Below are 27,450 nucleotides of genomic sequence, written 5' to 3' on the forward strand. Positions count from 1 at the left end.
TTAGATAGCTATCACCCGCCGCGCGAGTAACATCGACGGTAAAGTCAGCCGTGTCATAACATGCGATGGAGTTTGTTTTGGTAAATTGCAAAATTGCAGCGCGCTCGAGTGTCGATTTTTGCGGAAAGATGGCAAATGCGTCGTTCTGTAGCACTGTCAGTTGCAGAGTGTTTTTCTCTGAGCAAAATTCCTACCTGAGGTACCCGCATACGTAACAAGGCGACTTTGCCTCTCAACGCCTTGGTCATGCCCCGTAAGAAACGTGTCCTGCAACGATCTGCAGCCGATTCTGCTGCTGGCACCAGCGGTCTTTACCGACCGGATGAGTTCCAAGCATTCGGCGATGCCATACTGCCTGATGGCATCATTCGCAATAGTTTTGCCATCGGCGAAGATATCCACCCCGCTGAGTGCCTTCGAAATATCCAGGAAATGTTCCAGGGCAAGCTTGACGCTGATGTCATACATATGGTGCTCACCGAATGCGAGTTCAACGGTAAGAAGCGTGTTTTGTCCTCCTCTAAAACTTCTAATCTTTATCTTGCAGCAGGATAGCTGTTCCAATCTGCGTTCTTAAAGTTGCCTGATGTCATTGCTAAGCGTACGTTATCGCCTACATCACGTCAGCACTATCTGACGCTGTCGTTTCTCCTATATTGACCTACTGTAACGTGCTACGGTCAACTGATTATGAAGAGATGTGACGCAATTTGAAGCTTACGTGCAGCGTACTGAACTGATCTTGTGTTTGGCGATACGAGAACACTGCACTGTTTGACAGCACTGTACTCCGTTCGGTGAGGTGAACAAACCTGCATGGCTTATTCATGCGTGGAAAATTATCGGCGTATCAGCTAAGTTAAGGCCAATGCATATTTTCGCGCCAGTGGCTGTGGAGACGACGTGGGGGAGAGGGTGATGCTTGCTCGGTGTTAAGGAAAAGTACTGTCACGCATTTTTTTTTTAGTATCGGAGGAACGGGTATCCTAGTTTGTTGTTTCAGCAGACTTTTGCACAAATATAATGACAACATGGTATTTGTGCTTAACTTGCACAATGGGACCTTCGCAGCAGTTTACCTGATATTACTGCGTTTCGTACAAATAGAGTGCTTCATCAAATTATTTATTCTGTCACTGTTGTTCCAGTGAACAATGCATTGGAGGCACTCTTCACACTACTGCCGCAAGACTCCGGTACCAGTGCTGCAAGCACTGCCCAGTCGGGACAGCCCAGCAACTTGTCTTCATCCACCAGTAGTGAGAGCATCGCTGCTGGAGAGAACATTATCACTTCTGAAGCAGAAGTGCACAAGTCAAGCGAGGAGAGTGAGCGTGAAAGCCTCCTGGGCATCGATAGCAATACATCAGCTGCACCTGCATCATCAGACTTGGCACTCTATGTGAATGCTGCACCTTTCGTTCCCAACCTCTGCCAGCCTGCTGCCACCCAGCGTTCTGTTGCTTTCGAAGAGCAGTGTCAAGGTCCGCCGCTGTCTTGGAGCCAGCTGGCTAGTTCAGGCGGCCAGCTAGGATTTAACATCACTTCACCTCCTGGTCGTGACAAGCCTAAAAGGGTGTCTGTTTCTGAAAAGGAGCTGCAGAAGATACGCAGCTTGGTGGACAGAGGTCAGAATGTGTTGGTTCTGATGAGAGGTCTTCCAGGTAGTGGAAAGACTACATTAGCACAAAAAATATGTGGCCGTGGTGTCATCCTGAGTGCAGACGATTTCTTTTACCAAGGTGTTAAATACTGCTTTGACAAGTCACGCCTGTCAGAGGCACATGAATGGAATAAAACAAGGGCCAAGCAGTGTATTCAGGAAGGGCGTTCGCCCATTGTTATTGACAATACTAACGTGGAAGTGTGGGAAATGATGCCGTATGTAGCATTGGCATTGAGGTCAAAATATCATGTGTGTGTTTTGGAGGCTGACACTCCTTGGAAGTTTGATCCAAGGCAGTTGACTCAAAAGAATACGCACGGGGTTCCAAGACGAACTATAGACTCAATGTTGGAACGATATGATCGTAACATTACTGGAGAAACATTATGTCAAAGCTTTGGGCTCTTTCCCAAAGACCCAGACTTAATAAGCTCAGCTTCTCTTTCAGCCTTGGAGATTAATGAAAGCTGCGTTAGTGATTCCTCCAGCCCTATTGATAAGGTACCATTGGAGCCAGCAATAGAAGCCTCCAGGCCTATTGATAAGGTACCATTGGAGCCAGCAATAGAAGCGTCACAAAATCCTAGCACCTCATCATCAGAGAAAACTTCAACTGCAGCCCCTGAAGAAACAATAAGTTTAGGAGATCTAATGGCGCTTGTTCAAAATGACAGTGAGGAGTCTGGAAGCAGAAGCCGTCAGAACTCGGACTCTTGGTCATCTGGTCACGATGGCAATGACTCGGAGGATGGGACAGAACGCGATGATGACTTTCTCTGGGCTTCCCGCAAGTGCCTTTCATCACTGGCCCAAGCAGACTTGGCAGAAAACGACACTATACCTGAAGAGAGTGATGTGTCGGAGCAAGAGAACAGCAGTGTGGAACCCGAGGCGAGCAGAGAAAAGGAACTGCCAGAGTCTGCAGCTACCAATTTAAATCCTGCTGTGGAAGCTTGGCCTGAAGAAAGTGGTGATGAGGCACCAAAACCACCAAGAGAGTCTCCAAGACATCATAGCAACCAAGCGAGGGGCGATAACGTCCCTGTGATTGAAAAACTTGCAGATTTCACTGCTCCCTGGGAGCCAGGAGGGGAAGAAACAAATTGTTCATCAAAGACTCCAAAAGAGCAGAGGTCCCGCAGGTGCAAAGGAAGTCCTAAGAGGTCAAATGGGAACAGCGCAGACTCTAGTCCAGTCAAGGAAGCTCCACATACTGTTCCCAGGGCTGCAGAAACTTCCAGGCTGAACCGTTTTTCAGCTCGTGGGCCGATTTTCGGGCTTGAAAAAGTTGTCCGCAGCAGTACTTGGACCCTGCCCGAGTTTAATGTGTATGAGCCCATTGAGCCGGAGCCTCAAGTCACGACTACAATGCAGCTCGTCGATGCGTCAAGCTATACTGACCCCACAGATATAGCAGTAGTGGGAAAAGTTCTGCTTGGAGAGTCTGACGAACTTCCTATTGTAGAGGCGAGAGATGCTGGAGAGAGGTTGGAGGAGCACATACATCTTGCTCCCGCATGCAAGCCAAACACAGTTGCCAGGAGTACAGACACTGATGACCTCCCTGCAGATGACTTAGATTACGAAGGTAAGCTGTTGCTGCTTCAACAGTGCATGCCAGGTGTAAAGCCCCCTGATTTGGAGGACATATTTCAGCACTGCCACGGAGACCATGCATGGGCAGCTGACCTTCTTTTGGATTCAAATGTCTCGTGTGACCTTAAGCCCCTTGTTATTAGTGAAGACTGCGAAGCAACTGGCAGTATTGCAAGCCAGCAACCTGGGGCCACTGCTCCATCTTTGGTGGCAGCAAAGAGTGAAGAGATGCAGCCAGACGGGAGAGCATTGACTGTTGGAGCTGATGCCGTGCCAGGTGGTAAGGCTCTGAAATTTAGAACCGATACTGTACCTAGTGAAAAAGAACCACCCGATGCAAAACGGAAAACGTCCTCAAAAGCTTCGCGACAGAAGCCAGCAAATGTCGACAGGGAGTTCACGTTCCAGCTTGACCACTCATTTGCATGCCAGCTAGTCGAAGCTTTTGGGTCTGAAGGACTGCACGTTTCCATGGGTAAGTTTGAACATCTGAGCTCTTTGTTGCCTTCTGTTGCCCCGAAACAAAACAAAATTGCTTTCACATTGTTTTGTCTGTCCAGATGCCTTTCGGAGCACTGACCTTAACATCACTGTGACCAGCGACTTTGCGAGGCAGCTGCATCAGCTTTGGATGGATACCCTGAGACAGACCATGTCAAAGGAAGAAGAAGAAATGCTGGAGATGGCGGCTGACACGCGTGAAAGTTAGTTTCGGCTTTCCTTGCTCATTTTTTTCTGCAGTGTTATACAATGAATGGAAGCAGTATTTGCTTACTCATTTTGTCGTGTTCTATCTGTGTGAAATTAATTCGACATTACTCTGGCAGCTTGTCTTTGTACACAAGAGACTTCTGATGTCTAATAAATTCTGTCAGGTTTACCCACATAGTGCTGACAATGAGTGTTTTAAAGCCTGCATAAGGTCATGCTGGCTTGACTGTTTCAGATGAGCCACAAGGCGTGCAATCATTAGGTGAGGGCAGTTCAGTAGAATACCCTTCTGATGATGGTGGCATTCCGCCTCCGGCCTTGAACGATGACCCACGCTGGAACAAGGCACCCCATGAAATGAGCTTTCGCGAGATCATGGAAATGGAGGCAGCTTTGGAAGAAAAACGAAAGGACTGGGTATGAACATCACTGCTCCTAGGCTGCTTTCATTGTCACATTTGAATTCTCTTCTGTCCAAACTTGTTAATGTTCAAGTATCAACGCGTCATTTTTACTCTTGCTCCGATTTTGTCACTGTCATCTGCAGACAAAAAACAATACTTACATGGATATGGCAACCAAGCTTAAACACAAACAACTTTATGAAAAGTTCCCTGGCGTTGATAGACAGGCACTGGATGAGATCTTCGTCGCCAGCAAGTAAGTTTCTTTCTCTGCACACAATGTGGGTAGCAGAGTACTTGTTGGATATGTAGCACTTTTCATTGTATGTATAAGTCTTGCTCATTCTGGGGTTTTGCCCAAATTTTTTCATGGCAGCTGTGGCTCATCCTGGGATTCTGCATCATCTCCTGCACGTTTTAATGAGCAGAAATAATTTAATGTGTTCATTCGTTGGTGACCAGAACGTTTATATGGGCTGTGAGAAAAACAATAGATGCATGATACCGACAAACACATTGTTTGGCTTCATAGTCATTATGATGAAGAGCAGTGTTTTGTGAAGAGTAGATGTGGCTTCATCAAAACGTAAAGTGGCCTTTGTTGAGGATATGCAGTCATAAGGATACAATGTCTTGCTCACTGTCTAGCTCTCTTCATAGTGGAGGGGCGAAGGTCATAGAGCGGTGTTAGTTATGTGGCAGGACGTATATAGATGCTGACAGACTAAAGCTTGAGAACATTGCCATTGCGAACAGAGGTGGGGAGCACAATCACTAGGGTGTTGACAGCAGTTTGTTCCTCTATTGCTTTGTCTATCTTTCATCTTCAGTGGTGCTTTCAGTGCTATCCAGTACTGTTGGCCAACAGACCCAAATCCTGAACACTGAAATTTCAAGTGGGTTGATGAAGGAGGTATTTTACCATGTGCTCCTTGGTATTTTAAGCAGCAAAATAATAACGGGAGAGGTAGTTCATGTGCTGATTAAAGGTGCACTGAAGAGGAATCTGAACTCGCCTTTTTGCCGCGGGAACTCGATCTACACGTTCCGAGCATTCTTAGAAACTTCGACTTATTGCCCTGTGTGGCCGATTTCTGTAATTAAATCGAATTAATGTCCGGCTCCTGCCTTTATTTTTGAATTCTCCCTCGTACGGTGGGTGGAGTCGACCAACGCATGGAGTGCCTTTCAGCCAGCTCCGTGGAGGCTTTGCTTTCGCTTTATGTTGTTTTTTAGGTTTCCGTGAATAAATAGTTTCATTCGCAGATAATATAGCCGCAAAATAAGCCCGCAGAAATAAAAATACGCGCGGACTATTTGCTTCTGCGGATTACTACGTATTACTCCGCCGATGGCAGAGCGGCAAGCCGCCACGGGACTGGGTGAAAGGCACTCTGTGCGTTGGTCGACTCCACCCACCGTACGATGGAGAATTAAAAAAAAATGTCGGGAGCCAGACATTAATTCGATTTAATTAGGGAAATCAGCCACACAGGTCAATAAATCGGAAGTTTCTAAGAATGCTCAGAACGTGCAGATTGAGTTCCCGTGGCAAAAAGACGAGTTCAGATTCCTCTTCAGTGCACCTTTAATAACTGCTCGAAAACTTTTTCTTGCAGTACAGCATTGCATCACTGGTGCAAAAAGTGACAGCAAGCATTGCAAAAAGCAATCTTGTTAGGTTGAAAAGTGGATTGCTGTAAACTCTGAAACGAGAAATAGGACACAAAACACTCGTTTCGGTTTCATTATGGCTCTTGCATGTGTTGAAGAACCACAAGTGGAGGTACCATCTCAGACATTGCTCATTCAGTGAAATGTTGAACAGAAAGCATTGCCACATTTTGCTTGCTCAACTTGCCGTTTTTGCACGACTTGCAGCTACTCATTGATCCAGTCTGTGTTGACCATCAATGAAACTTTGGGAGTGACGTCTGATGAAGATAGTTTGGAGAACTATGAAAAGCAGATTGTCGATATTGTCCAGATGGAAAGCTTGCAACAGGTATTGTATGCAGAATTCGGCTACAATCAGTATGATCACTTCTACTTCTACCTCTGGTCTCTAAAGAATAAGTCAGCACAGTGTTTTGTGGTTAGATTAGAACTCTAGAATCTCAGCAGTTTTGTGTATGCAAAACGTTCGTGCCTGACAAAACTATTTTCAAGGCTTCTTGGCAGTGCTAGACAACTTCACACATTTCTAGTACAAGGGCATGCTTTTTTTTCGTTTTCGTCCTGTGCAGTCATTCTGTTTGAATTATTTCAACCATTAATAAATTCTTACAACTCTAGGAACTTAATGAGTAAGATTCTTAATTTGTTTCACCACCCTGCTTTGTTAGCATCAGTCTTAACTCTTTCGTTACCACGCCACTGTGCTTCGATCACCGGTGGTCAAAAAATTCGAAGCGCTACGGCAGCGCGACCGCGGCCGCTACGGACTTGCTGAGTCATTCGGTTTGTTGTTCACACATTAAACTTCAACTTCCTGTTTAGTTTATATTTTTGCCAAAAAGCGGCAATTTTTTAGACGCGCTTGAAGTTGGGTGTGCGGCGTCGGGCGCTCCGAACAAGCCGTCATCATCGGGAATGGCGCTCGCTCGAAAAAACCCCGTTCCACTCGTTTGCACCACATATTTTTGATGTATCGATTAGCACGGACCCTGACGACGATGCTGTATCGTCAGGTATTGTTTCGAAGCCCAAACTGGGCAACGAGAGCCCAGAACGCTCGCCTGTGCGTTCAGATTCCTCGTTCCGGTCTGTTTGTGCGAACCGAAGCTCCTCATTGTAGCCGTTACGGTGATGTGGCGCCATCTAAGTTGTTCTCCAGAGACTACAGTTTCGGTTTCTGCGTAGAGAGCAATTTTCCCACGACGCGCAAATTTTTGAAACGCCCTTGAAGCGGAGGGTACGGCGCGGACGCTCCGTGCATGGCGTCGGGCACGCAGACGGCGCGCGCTCGGAAAAACCTTGCTGCGCGCAATTCTACTGCGTTGACTGCAATTATTATCTATGCTACGAGTAGTAGAGTCTCTGGTGACGATGTTGCATTGTCGGATTTTGGTTCAGACGCTGTAACTGCGCAAACCGATCCCGGAACGTTGGCCTGATAGTTTCGCTTTCTTTTTCCTGTCCGCTTGTGCGGGCGCATCTGGTTTGTTGTTCAGACGGTTAGTTCCATTTTCGGCCTAGTTCGTAATTTCCCTGCCAGTCGTGCATTTTTGAAGTGCCCTTGGAGCATAGGCTTATTGCGACATAATACGCGGTGAGGATGGCGTCGCGTCGAGGTCGGGCGCTTCGCGCGCTCAGAAGAGTCCCGCTGCACGTGATTCTCCAGCCTCTGCAGCTGATTTTCAAGATCCTCCGAGCAGCAGTGACTCGGTTGAAGATGTTGTAGCGTCAGATTTCGATTCTACAGCTACATCGCAGCTATACTTATCGCACACTATATATCGCAATATCACACCTATACTTGTTGTGTTTCATATTTTTTTTTTAATTTTTGACGTAAATTAAATAAGTTTTGATTTGTATTTTTTAAACCACGCTTACCAAGCTTTCGTTTGGCGCATAACATTACACTTCCAATTTTTTTTTGTTGGACTGTAAAAATCATATAAAGGGCACTCTCAAACGAGCCTTTTCAAGAGGCATGAAGAAATAAAATTCTAGCTCGAAAACTATTCAAGTTATAATTTTCAAACTTTAATGCCATGTTTTAGAAAGAATTTGCATTGTTTTGTAGTTTCTAGAATTTTTTTAGTACAAGTGTTTGGAAAGTTATTGTCATATAAACACAAAACTTTTCTTCTTTTTTACTTTTTGTTGTGTTTACTGATTTTTTTTTCACAGCATTTCAAGCAGAATATGTGTTCAAATAAATTTCATTATAAAGCGCATTCTATCTGAATTATTGTTATGCATTTTATATAATTTTATCTATCACACCTTTTCTAAAAAAAAATTTTGTCTGAGACATGTGAGAAATGGTCGTTTTTCCCGTGGTAAGGAAAGAGTTAACCCATTAGCGCCCAGCGTACTTTTAAAAGTACACTTAATTTTTTTATAATTTCACCACCAAAGACTGCAATTCTCTTTTCAAGTCGGGCATGCTTTTGTCAACAGGGGATTGGCCAACCGCCCTTAACTAATTTGGCGCACTTCCTCTGCTCAGTATGTTAGCTTTCCGTGGTGAAACTTCAGGATGTTTGTTTCCCACGAAGAGCACCGGTAGTTGCTTGCTTATAATTTTCTCACGGTCGCATTCATGCACATATTACGCTAGTTTCAAGTATAGAGCAGCACGAAAGACGAAAGTAAACAACGGATGCTTTGAATGTCCCGCACCTTTGGCATTTTTTGCTCTGTGATGATTTATATAGTGCGGTACTTTCTATAGTACACTGGGTCTTCCTGTGTGCAGAACGGCGCCTATTTATTCCAGTTCATAGATCTTATAGTTACTTCCAATTTTTCGGAAAAAATCACTTTGTCTGCTCAGCAAGGCCTCGGAGGCTGCTGTACTTGCAGCTAGCGGTCTTGAGTTTGATGATGGTATGATTTTAATTGGTTGTAATAAAGTTTGGTTATAAGAACTGAAGGTTCTGCCGAGCAGACAGTTACTGTTATGCCATTCACACCGTCTGCGCAAAGTACTTGAGTTCAGAAATGAAACTTTTGGAAGCGCGTGTTGTCCTGTGGTCACCTGAGGTCATTTAAACCCTTAGTGACCATTTCATCTTTTTTTTTTTTAATTTTTTTACCTCTCAAGACATTCTTGTAATGCTCCACTGGGAGGAATTTAGGGCTAGAGGAACCGTTCGCCAAAACAGGTGTAGGAAGTGTCCACTCGGGCCAAAGAAAGCGATGAAATAGAAGCAGCCATGAAACATCGATTCTTGCTTCAGTAGTATAGGTTACATGCCTTTATTGAAGTCTATGATCAACAGTATAGTAACTATGGCTTGCAACTATAACAGCAGTGAGCCTACGTGTTTTGTAGAGTGGTGGTTGCCTACAGCACAATAAAAACAGATTTTTTTAAAGCCAAAACTCCTTTCCTTTTACAACAGTGGTATGGCAGGTGTTGACCTTTCGCATCAAACCATCTACTGCCAGTATATCAGCATCAGGGACAAAACGTGATAGTGGTTGTTGACACCAAAGCTCAACTTTGCAATTGTGAAAGCCTGAACAATCTACCAAATTGCTAGAGACGAGCCTGCTGACTATTTTTGCTTTGGTAAGAATGTTACTCATTATTATCTACACCTTGACATGCAGTAACCAGCGGTTCGCAGACACTCTGGCTCAATCGTATCTGATGCTTCTTTGAAAAGGAGAAAGCTTTCCGTGCAAAGTAGGATAACTGTGGTGCCAGTATAGCCAGAAAATATTCATGTGGGCCTGCAAGAAGTGTTATATCACCCTGCGTAAAAATCGCAGACATAATAACAAAATTCACGCCACCAATAGGAATGCAGTGAAGTAGCCACATGTGCTACGGGGAAGACCCAGTGTACTATAAAAAGTACACCTGTGTAACCTCTGGAAGGAATAAAGCAATCGTGACGAAATTTCAGCAATCTCCTTTCCTTTATATGAGAGTATTATATGCTAAAAATGAAGAAAATCCCTCTGCTAGATTTTTCTTGGTCCCTAATGGGTTAATGGAGGAAGGGTTCACTGGCAAGTAGCAACGAAAGAGCTGACTTCTGATCTTCACAAGCCCACAGAGGTAGACTTGAGAAAATAAGCATTCACTTCACAGATTGCATGAAGCTAGTACAGAGTGAACTAAGAAGCAAGTAGCACAGAAGCTTCACCTGGTGAAGCTGATCAAGTGGAGGTCGTGCAAACACCAAGTGTAATGCGTCCTTGGTGTCTATTTGACTTGCATTTACTTGGGAAGTGATTTTATGCGCACCCACCTTGCATGCAACTTCATACTCACCAGGCAAGGCAAATTCTGTGTGAAGCATGCAGGGATGTGATTATGGTAAACCACATTTTATGTACATATGTGTACAAAACTTGAGAAACTAAGAAAAAAAAAACATTTCACAGCATTTTACAGCGAGCGCATTTCTTTCCACCCCACCTTGCTGTTGGAAGAAAATTCACTTGTAGACTGATTGCAAGTCATTAGGTTCTTAAAAAAAGGAAATGTTCCATACAAACTGTAACACTTCAAAAAATTTCATTCCTTTGCACATGACCTTGTGCTTATGCACCATAAAAGCCAATGCAACAGTCCTTTAGCGCTACAAACAGAGGTTTCTTACCATATGTTTGGCACATGGTAACTTTAGTTGTTTATGTGCCATTGAACACAACACTTGAGTTGGCTCAGCTTTACCTCTAGAGCAGGGGTTCTCAAACTGGGTTCCGCGGAACACAGGGGTTCCGCGGGCTGTCTTCTTGTGTTCCGCGAGAACCCTCACTGGCCCTGAGCCGGCAGCTGATATGAGACTGGCTCTGAGTGCTACTGAGCCACGCTTTGACTTGCTCTTAAAAGGGAAGCAGTACCACCCATCACATCTGTGCAATAAACATTTAACTTTTGCAACTCTCTCTCTGCAAAAATGCACTCAACAAAATTGCTGGTAAGTGAAAGCGGGGGGGTCCCTGAAACTTATTGAAGGCTTTCGGGGTTCCTCCAAGCAAAAAAGTTTGAGAACCCCTGCTCTAGAGCATACTACCTGTGAGGTGCTAAGTGATTATTGCCAGGTGATGAAGAAACTTGGTTCCTGGTACTTGTGACAATGCAACCTTCTTGGGACGAGCAGACATGGTGGTAATCAGTGCCAAAATGCAGGACGAACCGGAAGACGCCTCATGGCAGCCCGTTGTCGAGGGCCATGAAGACATGTACGACAGGCTGCGGCTGGTAGGGGACTATGATGTAATGCGTCGAGAGGCCACCGTCCACTATCACATGCGTCAGGAATCGTTCCGCAAGGCGAAGGAGGCTTACCAGCGGGGAATGAAAACAGTGGCTGCATTCTACTCGCAGCAGGTGAGGATGTTTGGAAGCGTGATGCAGTATACTCTAGCAAGAATTGGTCATCGTTGCACTTTCATGTGGCATTGATTTGCATTGGCATGCATTTATTTTTTCATTCACTTTTTTGTCTGTATGTGTGATTTGTTGCTGTTTCAACTGTAGTTTTGCATTTTTTTTTTAACATTGTCTTAGGGTCGAGCGTATGCAGAGAAGATGAGAGAGGCAAATGAGCGTGCTTCGTGGAAGTTGCTGCAGCTCAGGTATGAAGAACTCCACTGCTTCTTGGAATCGGTCACCTTCCCCTAATGTCATTTCAGCAGTTCTTAGTTTGCGAGGGGCACGGTACATTGTTCTTAACCACTTGCTTCCTTCTACTTGCCTTCCCCCGGTACGGTTAAACAAAAGGTCCTTCTAAGGTGCAGGTATGGACAGAAGATGACTGAGCATGCTACGACCTTCCAACCTTATTGATGCGTTGCTTTAAAGATATTGGGAGGCATGGCATGTACAGCGTTTCCTCTAGGACAGGCATGACTGCACTTAAGCCGAATAACATACTCCATTTACTTATATCCTTACCTGTACAGTCTTTGTCAAAAGTAACCAGGCTCCATGGTTTGCTTCTCATTCGTACAACAGAGCCCTCACGGCTTCCCTAAAGATCAAAAAGTTCTTTGAAGGTGAGAACAGGGGTTCTTCGTACCATACAGAGATTTAGAGCTTGACGGCTGGCATAATAGCTTTAATATACGGCTGAGAAGAAAAACGTGCAGCCTGGTTACTTTTGACAAAGACTGTACATGTGTAGTTCTGCTTTGTGCTATGGTCTCTAATTGCAGCCAGTTTCTCCCACTTAATGTAAGTTTTTCTTTTCACAGCAGTGTGTTTTACAGGTGTTACATCTGTAACCCTGTGGTTTTTACAACAATGATCAGTATCTACAATAATGAGGAGTGCAAGAAGAGCGCCCTGTGCATAATTAACCTAAAGAGTGGTTCTTTGACCATGACATTCCTGTTACCCCCTCCGCCCCACCTTTTTGGCTTTCTCTGAACTCGAGCCATTCCCCCCCCCTGCCTTGTCCTTCCTTGGAAATGCCCCGCCTTCCAGTGCCAGCCTATGTTGTTTGCCTTCTTCTCATTTCCCTGTACCACGCTGACTAATCCTCTTATCTGAGTTTTTCAGGTCTTACAGCGCCTCCCCCCGTTGCAGCCCCTTCAAAGCCTTTGTTCATTACACACCCCCCGGATATAAGTTTTTCCACTATTGCAGCTTAACGAATCAAGGTTCACCTCCCTCCCCTTCCTGACACGCATCCCCTCTCACACCACTTTCCTTCCCCCACCCGGGGCCTTCCTCCTCAGAGCGAAGGCCCTATTTAATCCCTGCCAATGATGAACCCTTTGCCCAGACGAAGACAAGTCCCCTTGTCGAAACGTTGGCTCAAGCAACCTGAGGTTTTCCCCTCCCTTGTTCATTTTTGTGATCGCAAAGGACCATCAACCACACCCTCTCTCTACTAAAGAGTGGTGTTTCTTTTTGCATGTTCCAAGGAATGCGCAGTGTGACGACAACACTTTGGACCTGCACGGACTGCATGTACAAGAGGCGATCCAGGTGCTCAAGAATTATGTGAAGCTCAAAAAGCGTGAGTCGTGGTGCCTGCAGAAGAAGCAGACACTCAGGATCATCACGGGCCGCGGTGCACACAGTGCGCTGAACATACCCAAGGTCAAGTTTGCTGTCGAGGGCTACTTTCTGAGCAGCCAGCTCAAGTAAGCATTTGCACTGCAGCACTCATCTTGCATTCTTTGTGTGGCTGAGCGCTCGGTTAACCAGGAGGATAGAACGCACCCTATGCGTAGCTCTCTTAAAGGGGCCCAGAAACACAATCTTAGTTAACTGTTTTGCCTGTTGATTGCATACAGTGAGTTATAATGGTGCTATTAGCGACGGTAATACCGCATACATTCCGTTTTTTAATATTTTAATGTCCTCCCAAAAACAACTTCATGGCTCTGATGGTGTCGCCACGCAGTGGCGGGTTTTTAGCAGCGGATATGACATCACCTGGCGCGAGCTTGATGACCGGACAAACAGTAAATATACTGCAAATTGTGTGAATAAATAGAGACACATTTCGTCACCTGTCTGCGTTTTATATTAGATCAACAAAAACAATTTGTTTCTCTTAGATAAAAGCCCTGCAAAGCAAGTAAAGTAAAAATACACCACCAGGGGCGCTCTGGCATGGAAACGACGCTGCCAGTCTCACAGAGAGCAGGCAACCATGGAGTACAAACTTCCGCGACGTGCTCTGGCTGGCTGTTTTGATTGGTTGCGCCAGGTGCCGTCATTGGGAGGGCTTTATTTTTATGAATAACTAGAGTGCACATTTGCTGCAGAAAAATTGAGGGGTATTTTGTAAACTCTAATTGGACCATTTGCAGAAATTTGTTTTTAACTTACACTTATATGGTAGTGGCCTTGTGAGCAGGGATGGAGGCTTGGGCAGGCCAGTGCCACCCATGGTCTTAAAAAATACTTCAGGGGGCTCTGGCCAGCCCAGTGCCCCCGGTTCCGGCATCCCTGCTTGTGAGCACATACCTAAAAGAAAAAAAGAAATTGCATATTTCCAGAATGTGTGAAAAAGTTGTTTCATTTGCCAGGTGCTGCAGAATCTTTCCATCATTTAATTCCCAAGCAAAGGTTACACATAGAGGGAAGTTATAGCTTTTTAATGTATGGTACCAGCTGGCATTATTTGCATGTCTTCCCAAAGGAGGGAGACTCTGTTTTTTGTTGCACTGACATGCATTTCTCACTTGACCCTTTCTGGTCAAGGTTTTTGACAGCTTTGCTGTAGTTGTTAACAACTACAGTAGGATTTTGTTGACATGTCTTTCCTTTTTTTTTTTTTGTGCGAAGGGGAATAACGCGTTTTTTCTGGGAAAACGCATGATCTAAATCGCCTGAGATCTTGTGTAATGCAACTGTTGAATGCGTGACTAAGGCATTTATTGAAACTTTCACTTCATTAAAATGTAGACTATTTCTTTGAACAAGGTATGAGCACCTCTATTCCTAGTGCTTGGAGAATTCACTTCGCATTTGCGTTGTTCTTAGTACGGAAGAAACTTTGCCACACATCCAATGCATAGACGGCAATGGCGAAAGTAGGGGAGATTGCTTCCTGGTTGTCTTCGAATGCTTCGTCCCCTTGCACTGTTGCACTGTGGGAGAGCCACAAAGGCGGCAGACTCGCAATATTCCTGCTCTTCATACTGTGTTCCCAAGACCCAGCTCATTCATACATAAGAATCATTGATTCATTCTCCATTCATATATAAATGCACTGTTGTTGTAGGGGTAACCCTTTTGCACCTTTTCGTGTACTGTGCGATGTCAGTGCACGTTAAAGAACCCCAGGTGGTCGAAATTTCCGGAGCCCTCCACTATGGCGTCTCTCATAGCCTTAGTCGCTTTGGGACGTTAAACCCCATAAACCAAACCAAACCAAACCTTTTGCACCTCAGCACCGTGGAGAAGCCACTGTGGTGAATGACTGCCACTGCATTCTGGTCTTATGTCCCACGCCCCCTGTTCGGCCTGTTCGACCTACTCGTATATTTGCACATTTGCTGTTGGCTGCTGAATGTGTTTGACTGGAATTTGTCGAAATTTTTAATGCAGTTGCCGGGAAGTCGCGTTATCCGGGAACAGATTAACTGGAACACAAACAGTGCAACACAGTGAGACACTTATTTCCCGCGATTTTGAGTGTATGAATTCGGGAAATTGTATGAACCAGGAACGCATCAGTGATGCTGTACTGTATTTTACTAAGTTCAGAAACTTCCGAGAAACTCATTGCCTTGCACAAATCATTAGTGAAATACTTAATTGTGCCATGACCTTGCATTTGGTTGAAGCACTCAAAGTGTTCTGAGTGAAAGCCATGCCATTTGCTACATCTCTGGGAATGAAACACTGTCTCTTTTCTGCCGCCTTTAGCTTCACTGGAGTAGTCAAGTGAATTTCATGTTCTCTCATGGAAGACCATAATTCCCCTCCTCACAATAACGAACTTCGCTGTCTCTGAGCTCATGCAAGTCAGTTCTGCAAAATTGAGCTTTGAAATCGTCGGTCACCACGACTGGCTTGGTGTGAATATTGATCGGCTTTCTTTGTGCTTCCCACAGTAGACAAAAACTGTGAAAATAAAAAAAGACAGTGCTGGAAGGGTGTCGCTGTATATCGAGAAGGAAAGCAAGAGAGAGCCTGTAGTTAAAGAGATTGGATGGGTGTAAAATGGCTTGGTTGGCACTGCCTGACCAGACCAAAACACCGATTCTTCAGTGGCAGGTGGGACGCAGATAGACGGCCACAAAGGGTGAAGGGAGGAAATTGGCCTTCATAAATTGCATGAAAATAGTGAGGGAGTGAATGAGGCACCCATAACTGGTGTTTGCTGTGGGGCCTGTCAGCTTACCCAGTAATGATTTCCGTCTTGTGTTCCAGCTACAGAGAAGTGCAGGCCGGGATGTTCCACGTCATGCTGTAAGGAGTCCTTGCAAAGCTGCCGCTTGGACACAACGAGGGTGGCAAGCTGCTGAGGAACTCTTGAGAGCTCCCACTTAAACGCTCCATTCGAGCACGAGCTTGTTGCTCTTTGGGGTTGATATTGATGGAAATTATGGTTTCCAAGGAAGTGCCCTTTTTGTCGAGGTACTTTTCTTTTTGCTCAAGTGTTTTAGGGGCATTGCACTGATGAGCTGAAAATAGGCGGATGGTTGTTAGCAGTATTTTTTACTCAAAATCAGATTCGTCAGCATTTGTATGGTATGTGTGTGAATGAAATGTACTTAGTGCCATCTGATCGCCCATGTGACATCTGTAGCGTCCTCTACACACAACATCTGTTATGACGGCGGGTGCATATTGTTGCGGCATACGAAGTGTTTCATTTCTTGCAAATGACACCGGGTATCATTGATTGCCTTGTGAAAGGCTTGTGCTTTATGCAAATTGTAGGGAAGTCGATTCTCTTGATAATAATTGACAGCAGGGCAATGGTGTTTTATAAGCGCTGATCTCATGTCTTTGTACAAGTTGTAAATAAGATTTTACACAGTATTTGAAGTTGAGAACAGCTATGTTTTATTGTGACAACTGATGACCGAGTTGTGAACTTTATATAACTTTGCATGAGTGCTTTCATGCAGACGCTGTTTTTATTCGTCGTACAGTTTGTGTCACTCTCGAGATAGGCAAGAAAGGACGTAATGGAAGCAGAGCTGACTAAGGTATGAACTTGTGAATGTGAGAGATGTGTGAATGGCCCTGTGTAGAGCGGTAGCATAGGCAGTGTCTTGAGAGCGCTGGGGAGGCAGTTTTCGAGGTGCTTCATTTCATCACTGCCATGTTGTACACGTCTTTTACACATCTGAAATTTGAAAAAGAGAACAAGCACTATATTGATCTGTTCTGTGTAGATTTCACACTTCTGTTATACTGCTTTGCAGAGCACCTTCGTATGTCTAGGTAAATTTAGGCATTGTTACTTTTTTGAAACTGTATTTTTGTGCTATCAAATTCCTCCGTATTTAGCGCATTTAATTTTTTCATTGCTGGTAGCCTTTCTGACAATAAATTTTCCTGCATGTTAACATCAGCCAACATCAGCTACTGGCTGTTGAAAGAATTGGGAATTTCCAAAACCTGCTTTTTGTTATAGTTGCACCTTCACTTAATTTTTTGGTTTTTGCCTGAAGGCTTTCTGTGTGAAATTCAGCTACCTCATCAGGCATAATACTGATACTCTTGCACCAGAAAATGATTGTCATCAAATGACAAAGTTGTGTATCCTCCGATTCTTAGATGTTCAAAAGAGTGCAAAGGATATGAAGTAGCTGAATGAGAAACAAAACTAACATCATGTAAAATGTGCTACCAGTGTGTTTACAAGGATATAAAGCAGTTTTCTTTTCATGCAAGTGCCTCACATAATCTGCTTTGGCTACAGTTTGAAAAATTATGCAAGCAAGGACCTGCTTTTGTTTCTCTGGCAGTTAGCTTGTGCAGTTTGAAGTGTTGATTAGTCTATTAAATAATGAATTATTAATTTGACGTGTGTAAGTTTTTAGCTGAGGAACTGATAGTGATGACAATTAACAAGCCCCGCTAATTATGGAAGGTTTGAACCAGGCACCTCTGCCACGTGTTTTTTCATGCACTGTCTTTTGCACTTTCATGAGAAAGGATGTTTCTTTAGGAGTTGGACTGTGAGGTGCAAGTCTTTTTCTTTTTTGAAACTAAATGTTGTACTGTAAGGTATACTGAAATGTTGTATGTTGTCTTTTTTGTTATCTATACAATGCATGCACATGGCAGACCTTCTTAAAAGATAGTTTTGTTGTCATATCACGTACACTGTACATAAGCTCTTCGGGAGTTTTTAAAATGTTTTTATATGCACAATGTAACAGATTTTTTACTCGTTATCTGTGTTGTGCTTTTAGGATCAATGTCATTTTAAGAGCGGCAAATGCAAGCAACAGTTTTCTAATAAACACTCTTGACAGAAAAATACCGTCATTTTTTGCATCATGCTAGCAACATGGCAGTCACAGATTTTTTACTCGTTCTCTGTGTTGTGCTTTAAGATCAGTGTCATTTTAAGAGTGGCAAATGCAAGCATCAGTTTTCTAATAAACAAGTCACCGTCATGTCTTGCAGATGCATGACTGTATTTTATTATGCCAGAATGCATATGTGTGGCCTGTGGGTCACACAGATTTGCTTTCACTTTCCTGCAGTGGCAAGCCAAATGAAATTAGTGTTTGCATGAGTGCAAGTTCTAATTTCTACAGTAAAGTGTAAGGTCTAGCAAGTCAGCAGAAGAGAAGTGAATACAGTGCTGTTTTCATTGTTTAGTAGCTAATATGAAAGAGGCGATAATTACATGAACTGCTGGGTCTTCTGTTTTAGAAGTAATTACATTCAGTGCTTCTGGGATAATGATGTGGAGGGGATTCTGAACAAGTGCGGATTAAAGGAATCGTGAAACAATACTTGCTAAGGTTAGGAAAAGCGCGCAGCAATCAGTATTTCGTCATTCGTCACAACACTGCAAATTTTTTAAGTGCGCTTCATTAAAGGTGCAGTGAAGAGGAATCTGAACTGGCCTTTTTGCCGCAGGAACTCAATATACACGTTCCGAGCATTCATAGAAACTTCGATTTATTGCCCTGTGTGGTCGATTTCCCTAATTAAATCGAATTAACGTCCGGCTCCCGCCTTCTCTTTTTTTAATTCTCCTCGTACGGTGGGCAGAGTCGACCAACGCGCGGAGTGCCTTTCACCCAGTCCTGTGGCGGCTTGCCGCTCTGCCATCGGCGGAGTAATACGTAGTAATCCGTAGTAGCAAATAGTCCATGCGTATTTTTATTTCTGCGGGCTTATTTTGCGGATATATTATCTGCGAATAAAACTATTTATTCACGAAAACCTAAAAAACAAAATAAAGCGAAAGGAAAGCCTCCACGGAGCTGGCTGAAAGGCACTCCACGTGTTGGTCGACTCCGCCCACCGTACAGGGAGAATTCAAAAAATAAAGGCGGGAGCCGGACGTTAATTTGATTTAATTAGGGAAAACGGCCACTCGGGGCAATAAGTCGCAATTTCTAAGAATGCTCGGAACGTGTAGATCGAGTTCCTGCGGTAAAAAGACGAGTTCAGATTCCTCTTCACTGCACCTTTAACGCCAAAAATATTGGCAATTAAAACTGATGCTCCTCCACTCCCCCCCCCCCCCTCAACTTTTATACGCCGACATGCCAGGAAAAAAGAAAACAGACGAAGACTGCACCCCACCAAACCTCATCCCACCCATGTCACTTGAGCACGCCCAATGCGAAGGCTCGCCCAGATTGGTGAAGTGGCTAAGAACATGCAATGAGGTGTCATCGCAATCAGTTGCAAGCAGCAGTTTTTTTTTAATTATTTGTAAATTACAGAGTCCGCTCAAAGCTTTTAAATCTGACTCCAGTACTCTCAAAGACAAACTCTACAGATCTGTTGCATTAGACTACAACCATCAAAATCATTTCAGGTTTGTTTAACCCTTCAAAGGGCTATTATATACACCTAATTTTTGCTGGCATGTTTTCCTCTTTCAAATGATATAGTGGGCATTAATATAGATGAATCACCACATGATATTCACCTGCAACCACTATATAATTTCTAATTGGATTTCTTCTTGGCGATGTTTTGGTTTCATCAACCGGACGATGGCTGTGACGTGAGGCATGAAAAAACGGCAGTATTACTGCTGATATGTTGTTTTTTGTCATTTCAACTCTGGCTGGTTTAAGTGCTGTAGTTAAATAAAACTACGTATCAGCGTTTATATTGCTGGTTTTTTGGCTATGTTGCCTAAAGGTCAGCTACATGTCAAAAGTCATCGTAAGGTTGATGAAACTGAAATAACACAAGAGAAGAAATTCAGTTACAAATTATTTAGCAGTTGTAGTCGAATACCAAGCAGCGATTCATGCATTCTCATTTTGAATGCATCATTTGAAGGAAGAAAACATGCCACTAAAATTAGGTGCCTCTAGTTCTTCAATGCCCAAATTATGAAGGAGTCAAAGGAAAAAATGGCTGAGGCTTAGCTAAGGTTAAGCCTAGTCAGATGCGAAGCATATTGATGGCTAGGCTTGGTAATACATGGCTTTCCTTGGTTGACGTTCATCCCGCTCTTCATCGGTCTCTGTGACACGCTGAAGCTTTCGCTTCTCGTTCAATCAGCCCTGCTTCTAGGCGGCATCCCAACACCTGGCCGCCTCGTAAGTGCCCGGAGAGCGAGGCAAGCTCAGCTTTATACCGCTGCTGTAGCGTCACGTGGTCAGCTGCAGCGCCTCTGATGTGGAGCCTCCACCGCCGCGGCCGACCGCGCGAGCCGGCAGGCCATCTCTCCTTTGCTGTGACGTCATGTTGTCACGTGGTCAGCCGCCGCGCCTCTGATGTGGAGCCTCCACCGCCGCGGCCGACCGCGCGAGCCGGCAGCCCATCTCTCCTCTGCTGTGACGTCATTTTGTCACGTGGTCACGCTAAACGTCAATGGTAGCTCCACCGCCGCGTTCGACGGGCTGTAGTGTAGCTCTATAGTAATATATGCTTCGCATAAAAAAAAAAAACAATTACCTTTTCATTATGGTAGCTAATCCACCCACATTCAAAAGTTTCGGTAAAACCAGCGTCACTGTGTAGACCATGAACAGTTTTTTGCTTGTTTGTGCAGCCAACCCGCATTTTGGGTGGAAGGAAGAAGTACTGAAGTGGCAGTCACTGCGGTGCGTTTGCTAACGTGGAGGCGCATTGAACATTTTCTATACCCCGCTCTTTTACCTTGTTGCAGTTACGTGCCGTTGCATGAACTTCGCCCGAGGAGCACTTAGAGAGGCACTTGGAAGCCCTGCGCTGCTCCGCCCTTGTAAATTCGAGGCACGTAACGAAACCATGCAGGCACACAGAACGCATATCCGCGAAGCACCCCAAAAAATACCGAAACTAAGCTGGCTGCCTGTTGAGCCACCAATTGCAAGTTTTCTTTGACTTCCAACATTTGTCTCTTTTCCGTCTTTCTAGTGTGATAGAAGTTCACTAGTGGTTTAAAAACAAAACTTATATACTTCAATATCGATCAAACACGCAACCTTCATGCACCTTTGTCAGCCACAGAGTGCTGTGGTATGTTTCCTTCTATTTGATCATCACGCTTGTACTTATGAGATTTTTATGGGTATTTTAGCTCTTGCTCTTTTCTACTTTACAAGAGCTTTGTTTTCAGAAAGAGTGGTGTTTTTGTGCTTAGGAGCTGGTATTCTATCGATACAAGCCAACTTCAATTTCTCCTCAGTGTCCCTTTAAGTGAAAAAAAAAATTGAAGTTGGCTTGTATCGATAGAATACCAGCTCCTAAACACAAAAACACCACTCTTTCTGAAAACAAAGCTCTTGTAAAGTAGAAAAGAGCAAGAGCTAAAATGCTCATAAATCATAAAATACTCATAAAAATCTCATAAGTGCAAGCGTGATGACTAAATAGACAACTTCAATTTCTCCTCAGTGTCCCTTTAAGTGTACCCGCCGCGGTGGCTCAGTGGTAAGGTGCTCGTCTACCGCGGCGGCCGTGTTTCGATGGAGGGGAATGCAAGAGGCGCCCGAGTGCTGTGCGATGTCAGTGCACATTAAAGATCCCCAGGTGGTCGAAATTATTCCGGAGCCCTCCACTACAGCACCTCTTTCCTCTTTCACTCCCACCTTCCTCCCTTCCCTTATGGCGCAGTTCAGGTGTGGTGTCCGCCAGATATGCAAGACAGATACTGCGCCATTTCCTTTCCTCAAAAACCAATTTACCAATTTTACCCTTTAAGTGAGCCCGGCATTCTAACGACAGGGGCCACTATCACCGAAAACGGAGCTTTTATAAGCTAGAAAAGGCCAGAAAGCGAAATACAGGTGTCGTCACCATCGGCCGTTTTTGGCAAGTAAAATGCGTGCATCGGCGCCATTTTTTTGCCGCAGATTCTAGAGCTAGTCTATGCCGGGATTGGGAACTTAATTATACCAGGTGTCCCAGCTAAATGTAAATGAGCTTTTAAACACGGGATGTCCTAGCCGTTTTAAAACCAACTGAGGGTTGTTTATGATCGCATGACCTATTCTGCAGTATTTTTTTTTTTCATTCTTCAAGGTTAACTAATCAGTTAAGCTCAATTAGCTAACTTTTTAATTATTGACTTGAGGCACAAAGTGCCAATGGAAAAGTTGTAGATCACTTTGAAAAACGGCTGACTGAAACATTTGCAGCAAGGTACTATTTATTTAAAGTAGTTTTTTTACCGGCCTTTAACCATAACTCGCACAATAAGAAAAAGCTTCCACGTGACAAACGGTGCCACTTCAACATCCCAAGACGCGCCTTAGAGAATAAAATCCTGTTTTTTCTTAAGTCCTCTCCTCTACGAGACTTTGGGTGCACATTGGGGCAGAGATGTGAGCGAACAGCTGGTCACGTGGTAACTTTCTTTTAAGGCCATTAAAAGCTACATAAATCGTACCTTGATGGTGGTGTGACACTTTTTATTAACAGCCTTTACGTTAGGCGTTCAATGGAAACAGCACTAATAGCAGTTTCTCGAAGCGATCTAAAACTTTTTCATTGACACTTTCTTCCTGAAGTCTCTAATTAAAAAGTTAGCTAATTAAGCTTAACTAATTACTGAACTTTGAAGAACGAAAAAAGTACTGAAGACAAGGCCAGGTCACTCTGTACAACCCTCAGTTTGTTTCTCTGGACTAGAACACTTAGTCTTTTTTAAAAGGTTGGTTACATTTAGCTGGGACACATAGCGCACAAAACTGAAAGGACACAACACAAGCGCTAACTGTAGCGCTTGTGTTGTGTCCCTTCAATTTTGTGCGCTATGGATCCTCATGTTGACTACCCACTAGCCCGGACCGTGACCCTTCTACAGTATATACGACTGTCTAGCCAATACAGATCTCGGCACCATTCATCCCATATGCAATGAAGCAGACATCAGACGAGACTGTAGTATTACTGCTATTGATATTTACTAATACTGGTAGTATTGGAATGATAAAGGACGTTACTAAATGATGAGAGTCATAATGACAATTGCAATGATAAAAGGCTTCAAGGTAAATGCCTTTAATACCCGTTCCACACGGACAAGCTTAATGCCATTAAGTGCAATTAAAAATGGTGTGGACGCGTGCATTTTGCTTGCAAAATCGGGCGATGGTGGCACCACCTATATTTTATTTTTGCTTTTTCTATCAGTGAGAATGGTATCTTTCTGATGAGAACGCGGTACACTCTCGAGACCGGACGCTAGCGGTACGTCGCTTCCGAAAGTGCAATACGACAGAAAATGAAAGGGAATTGGAGCTAAAGAAAGATACAAAAACAATACTTTTCCGCTCTTGTGGGTTCTCTCAGGACGAGGTCACCCATGCACACGGGGCACGACCAATTCCATAGTTTCCCGTTTCGACAAAGAGGTGTTTTGGGGCTTTTTGTGTGTGTGTGAAAAACTCTAGGCGGTCGATAATTTTAGCATAGCGCGGGGAGCTAACTGGGCTTTCGCAGTGGCGGGAGTATGTGCGTGCCTGTCGGCCGTAGGTTGCGGACCGGAGCATTAGTTTCAACGGCACAACTGTAGCATGCATGCGCGGAATTCAGAGCTCGCACCTGCAGAGTGCGTGGTCGAAGCGCATGCCGGTGGAGCACTCGGCGTCCTCCCCGCGTCGGCAGACGCAGGCGCAGCGCCGGGCGTCCCAGACATGTGCTCCTCCGCGGCACTGGCTCGCCATCCACGCGTTGGCGCACACGCACTGGCATCGGTCCTCGCGGTACGTCTGGCCGCGGCCGCAGTGGTGAGGGCGCACCTGTATGTAGGAGGGAAGCGAGAGAGCTGTGCGCGCATCCTCGAGCACTGGCTTTCGGAAGTGCGCGTTCTTCCCATCAGTGGGAGCCTCGCGTAATGGTATATGATGATGCGTGAACTCGGACGAGTGGTCACTAAAGAGCTTCAGCACAGCGATACTATTATTGAACGGATAGCAGAGTCCGGAGGGCTGCTGGGCATGCGCCGTGGCATGCGCGCCCCCACTTGGCCACTGCTCATGCGTAGTAGGCACCCGACTGGTCCAGTATGCGCCTACGTTGTAGTATCTGGTGTGATGAAACTGCGCATGAGCAGTACCATAAAACACATGACAAGCGGCAAATGGTTGCTTCCCATTGCAATTAGGTAACGGTAGACTTGCTAGGCCGCATTATATTAGAGATGTCAAACCATGTTCGGTAGCCCGTCCTATAATTTAGTGACAAAGAGCCAACCCATAACGGACTGCAGCCGCACGCTTTGCCGCACATACCTTGCACTCGCAGCGGCACTGGGCGTGCTCGACGAGGCGTACGTTCTTGAAGCCCTCGAAGTTGATGGCGTTGGACTTGTTCGAGGCCAGCCGCAGGGCGAACACCTGTCACGACAAAGCACGCAAAGGACACACACGGACGTCTCACATGGACCAGCACCTGTGCTAACTCGTATCGCGGCAGGCTCAAGCTGAGTGAGAAAGCTCGCGCCAGTGCGTGTTGTTGTTCCATGGATATGCACACGGAAAAGTGTTGTCTTGTTCAGTTCAGTGACAGTGATGCCACGTCCCAACACGATAGTGCCTCAAATGTCACCACCTCCTATGTAGATCCCAAATGTCCCGGTAACATCCCATCGGGACATTTGGGATCTCCATATGTGGTCCTTTTTTTCCCAAGCACCTCCCAGGAACATTCCCTCTACCTGCGATGTCCGAAAAGTGCGTCCTGCAGGATAGTCCCAAAACGTTACTTCGTGATTTCTCGGCTCTGGTTTGATGCACTGTCTTCATTTTTATTGTTTAACATGAAGTCGTCGTACGGGTCATGTGTGCAGTATTTCACGCCCCGCAAACAACTACACGACTAATTTTCTGTTAGTGCGTGCAGTGTGCAAGAATGCAGACAGACAACGGATACATATGTGCACGTGCACATGTGGACAAGTCTTGGGACGACGGGTGCCGCGAAAAATGACTGTGTCCAGGCCTGGTGCCTGGAATAGGACAATGCGTTGTGAACATTAAAGTGCAGCCATCAGCTTCAAGCTACGCGCCTTGGAGGGAAGGGAGAAGAGTTATTTCGCGGTGCTTGTGGTCACTTGAGCTCTGCATGCTCGCGTGTGCACGCATAACCAGACCGATAAGGGAAATTTACATTATAAACCCCGCTAAGAGAGTGAAATACTGGCGGCATTGAATTCCGAAAAGGTTAATTTTCTCATTTTTTTTTATGCGTGTATGTATGCATACCATATGTGTGGTTGAAAAATTCAGGGGGCACTTTGACTGTCTAAAGTGGGTAGAGGCGGAAGCGTTTTCCGCACCACCTTCGTTGTTTCTGTGGCACCGGTGGCGTCACATATATTTGAGTACTAATTACTAAGTGATGGCAAATCACTAATTAATTCTTAATTACTGATTAATGCCTGAATACTAATTAACTGCTAATTAAGCTTAAGCTTCGCCTTTAGGAGTGGAACGCGACAGCGCGTTGTAGCGCTGCCAGGGAGTCCACGGAACGCCACCACCCCGTTCGGCGCGATGCCTTGCCCTTTGAACGCAACGCTTTTTGAGGAAAGGAAATGGCGCAGTAATTCTCTGTCATCTCGGTGGACACCTGACCCGCACCGTAGAGGAAGGGAGGTGGGAGTGAAAGAAGATAGATAAAGAGGAGCCGTAATGAAGAAAATGAAAATTGTATTTGAGGCAAGGAAATTACGCAGTAACTGTCTCACATATCTCGGTGGACACCCGTCAAAATTCAGGGGGGGGGGGGGGGCACTTTTTTGACCTAAAGTGTGGTCACTGATGTGTGGTTAAGATGTTAAGCTTCGCCCCTAAGAGTGGAACGCGACAGCGTCTTGCAACGCTGCCAAGGAGTCCATAGAACGCCATCGCCCATTCTGTTCTACGCCTCGCTCGTCGGTAAATTGGTTTTTGAGGAAAGGAAATTATCTGTCTCTCATTTGTCGGTGGACACCTCAACCTCGCCGGAGGGGAATGGAGGAGGATGAGAGTGAGTGAAGACACCGTATTCACTAGACGCGCCTTTGTTCATTCCAAACCATCGAGCTGGCATGGCGGAGCAATAAAGACAAAAAAAAAAAAGAGCTGGCATGGCGGAGTGGATAGCGTGCTCGTCTCTCACGCCGAAGACCGGGGTTCGATTCCTGAGCTCGACCAATTTCTTAATCTCTTTTATTTATTTATATGGCCTGACTAGTAAAGCTAATTCGGCTAATTGGGTAATTAAGCAATGAACTAAGCTCAGTCCCACTTACTTGGAGCATCACTATACGATCCCTTCAATTGATTGCCTGGTTACTAGCCAAAGTGCAATTGGCCCCGTTTTAAATTCGCGCACTTTGACGTCACGACCATTTCCACCAATTGAAAAGCGTGACATTTTCTGTCGACAACTGCTGCTTACAACGATGAGACATTAAAGGCTTCCGCCTTAATATGTGTACTTTGGTCCTGTGGAAACGATTCTTCGGAAGAAACGTCGTCACAATGCGCTCGCCGGCTGCTGAATGAGCGTGGTTTTAAGGCGAAAGCCTTTAATGTCGATCCCGGCCGCGGCGGCTGAATTTCTTTAGAGGAGAAATTCGAGGCCCGTGTACTGTGCGATGTCAGTGCACGTTAAAGAACCCCAGGTGGTCGAAATTTCCGGAGCCCTCCACTACGGCGTCTCTCATAGCCTTAGTCGCTTTGGGACGTTAAACCCCATAAAACTAAACCTTTAATGTCTCATCGTTGTAAGCAGCAGTTGTCGACAGAGAATGTCACGCTTTTCAGTTGGTCGAAACAGTTTTGACGTCACAGTGCGCCAATTTCAAACGGGGCCAATTGTACTTTGGCTAGTAACCATGCAACCAATTGAAGGGACCATATAGTGATGCTCCAAGTAAGTGGGACTGAGCTTAGTTAATTGCTTAATTACCCAATTAGCCTAATTAACTTCTCTAGTCAGGCCATATAAATAAATAAAACCTAGTAAGAAATTGGTCGACCTCGGGAATCGAACCCCGGTCTTCGGAGTGCGAGACGAGCATGCTATCCACTCCGCCATGCCAGCTCGATGGTTTGGAATGAACAAAGGCGCGTCTAGTGAATACGGTGTCTTCGCTCACTGCCATCCTCCTCCCTTCCCTTCCGGCGAGGTTTAGGTGTCCACCGAGATATGAGAGAGAAATACATTTCCTTTCCTCAAAAACCAATTTACCGACGAGCGAGGCGTAGAACCGAATGGGCGATGGCGTTCTATGGACTCCCTGGCAGCGTTGCAAGACGCTCTCGCGTTCCACTCTTAGAGGCGAAGCTTAACATCTTAACCACACATCAGTGACCACACTTTAGGTCAAA

The 27,450-nt window shown here is 45.1% G+C and overlaps 2 protein-coding genes across 7 annotated transcripts in view; one reads left to right on the plus strand and one right to left on the minus strand.

Moving 5' to 3' along the window:
- Positions 1-18,128, plus strand: LOC149372414 (NEDD4-binding protein 2-like). Of its 2 annotated transcripts, XM_089566882.1 has the most exons (11): positions 1-496; positions 1,149-2,167; positions 2,213-3,737; positions 3,823-3,966; positions 4,209-4,390; positions 4,521-4,633; positions 6,259-6,382; positions 11,201-11,401; positions 11,582-11,649; positions 12,943-13,164; positions 15,911-18,128. In XM_089566882.1, exons 1-11 carry the CDS (start codon positions 247-249, stop codon positions 15,951-15,953), a joined length of 3,891 nt encoding a protein of 1,296 aa, XP_089423008.1. In that variant the 5' UTR covers positions 1-246; the 3' UTR covers positions 15,954-18,128. The 2 variants fall into 2 exon arrangements, with proteins under 2 accessions (XP_089423008.1, XP_089423007.1); XM_089566881.1 differs by having other exon boundaries at positions 1,149-3,737.
- The window catches only part of LOC149372415 (vascular endothelial growth factor A-like), a 21,190-nt gene continuing 7,610 nt past the window's right edge, over positions 13,871-27,450 (minus strand). For 2 of the 5 annotated variants that reach the window (XM_089566887.1, XM_089566885.1), the window contains exons 6-8: positions 24,364-24,468; positions 23,675-23,871; positions 13,871-13,996 (exon numbers count right to left, since the gene is read on the minus strand). In XM_089566887.1, coding sequence (XP_089423013.1) covers positions 13,936-13,996; positions 23,675-23,871; positions 24,364-24,468 — 363 coding nt within the window. In that variant the 3' untranslated portion in view covers positions 13,871-13,935. Of the gene's footprint in view, positions 13,997-16,163; positions 16,836-23,674; positions 23,872-24,363; positions 24,469-27,450 lie in introns of those variants that run through there. The other 3 variants (XM_089566888.1, XM_089566886.1, XM_089566883.1) reach the window with 2 other exon arrangements.

This window comes from Amblyomma mixtum, chromosome 1, assembly GCF_055824585.1.
Source record: "Amblyomma mixtum isolate Tamu chromosome 1, ASM5582458v1, whole genome shotgun sequence".
NCBI classification, from domain to species: domain Eukaryota; kingdom Metazoa; phylum Arthropoda; class Arachnida; order Ixodida; family Ixodidae; genus Amblyomma; species Amblyomma mixtum.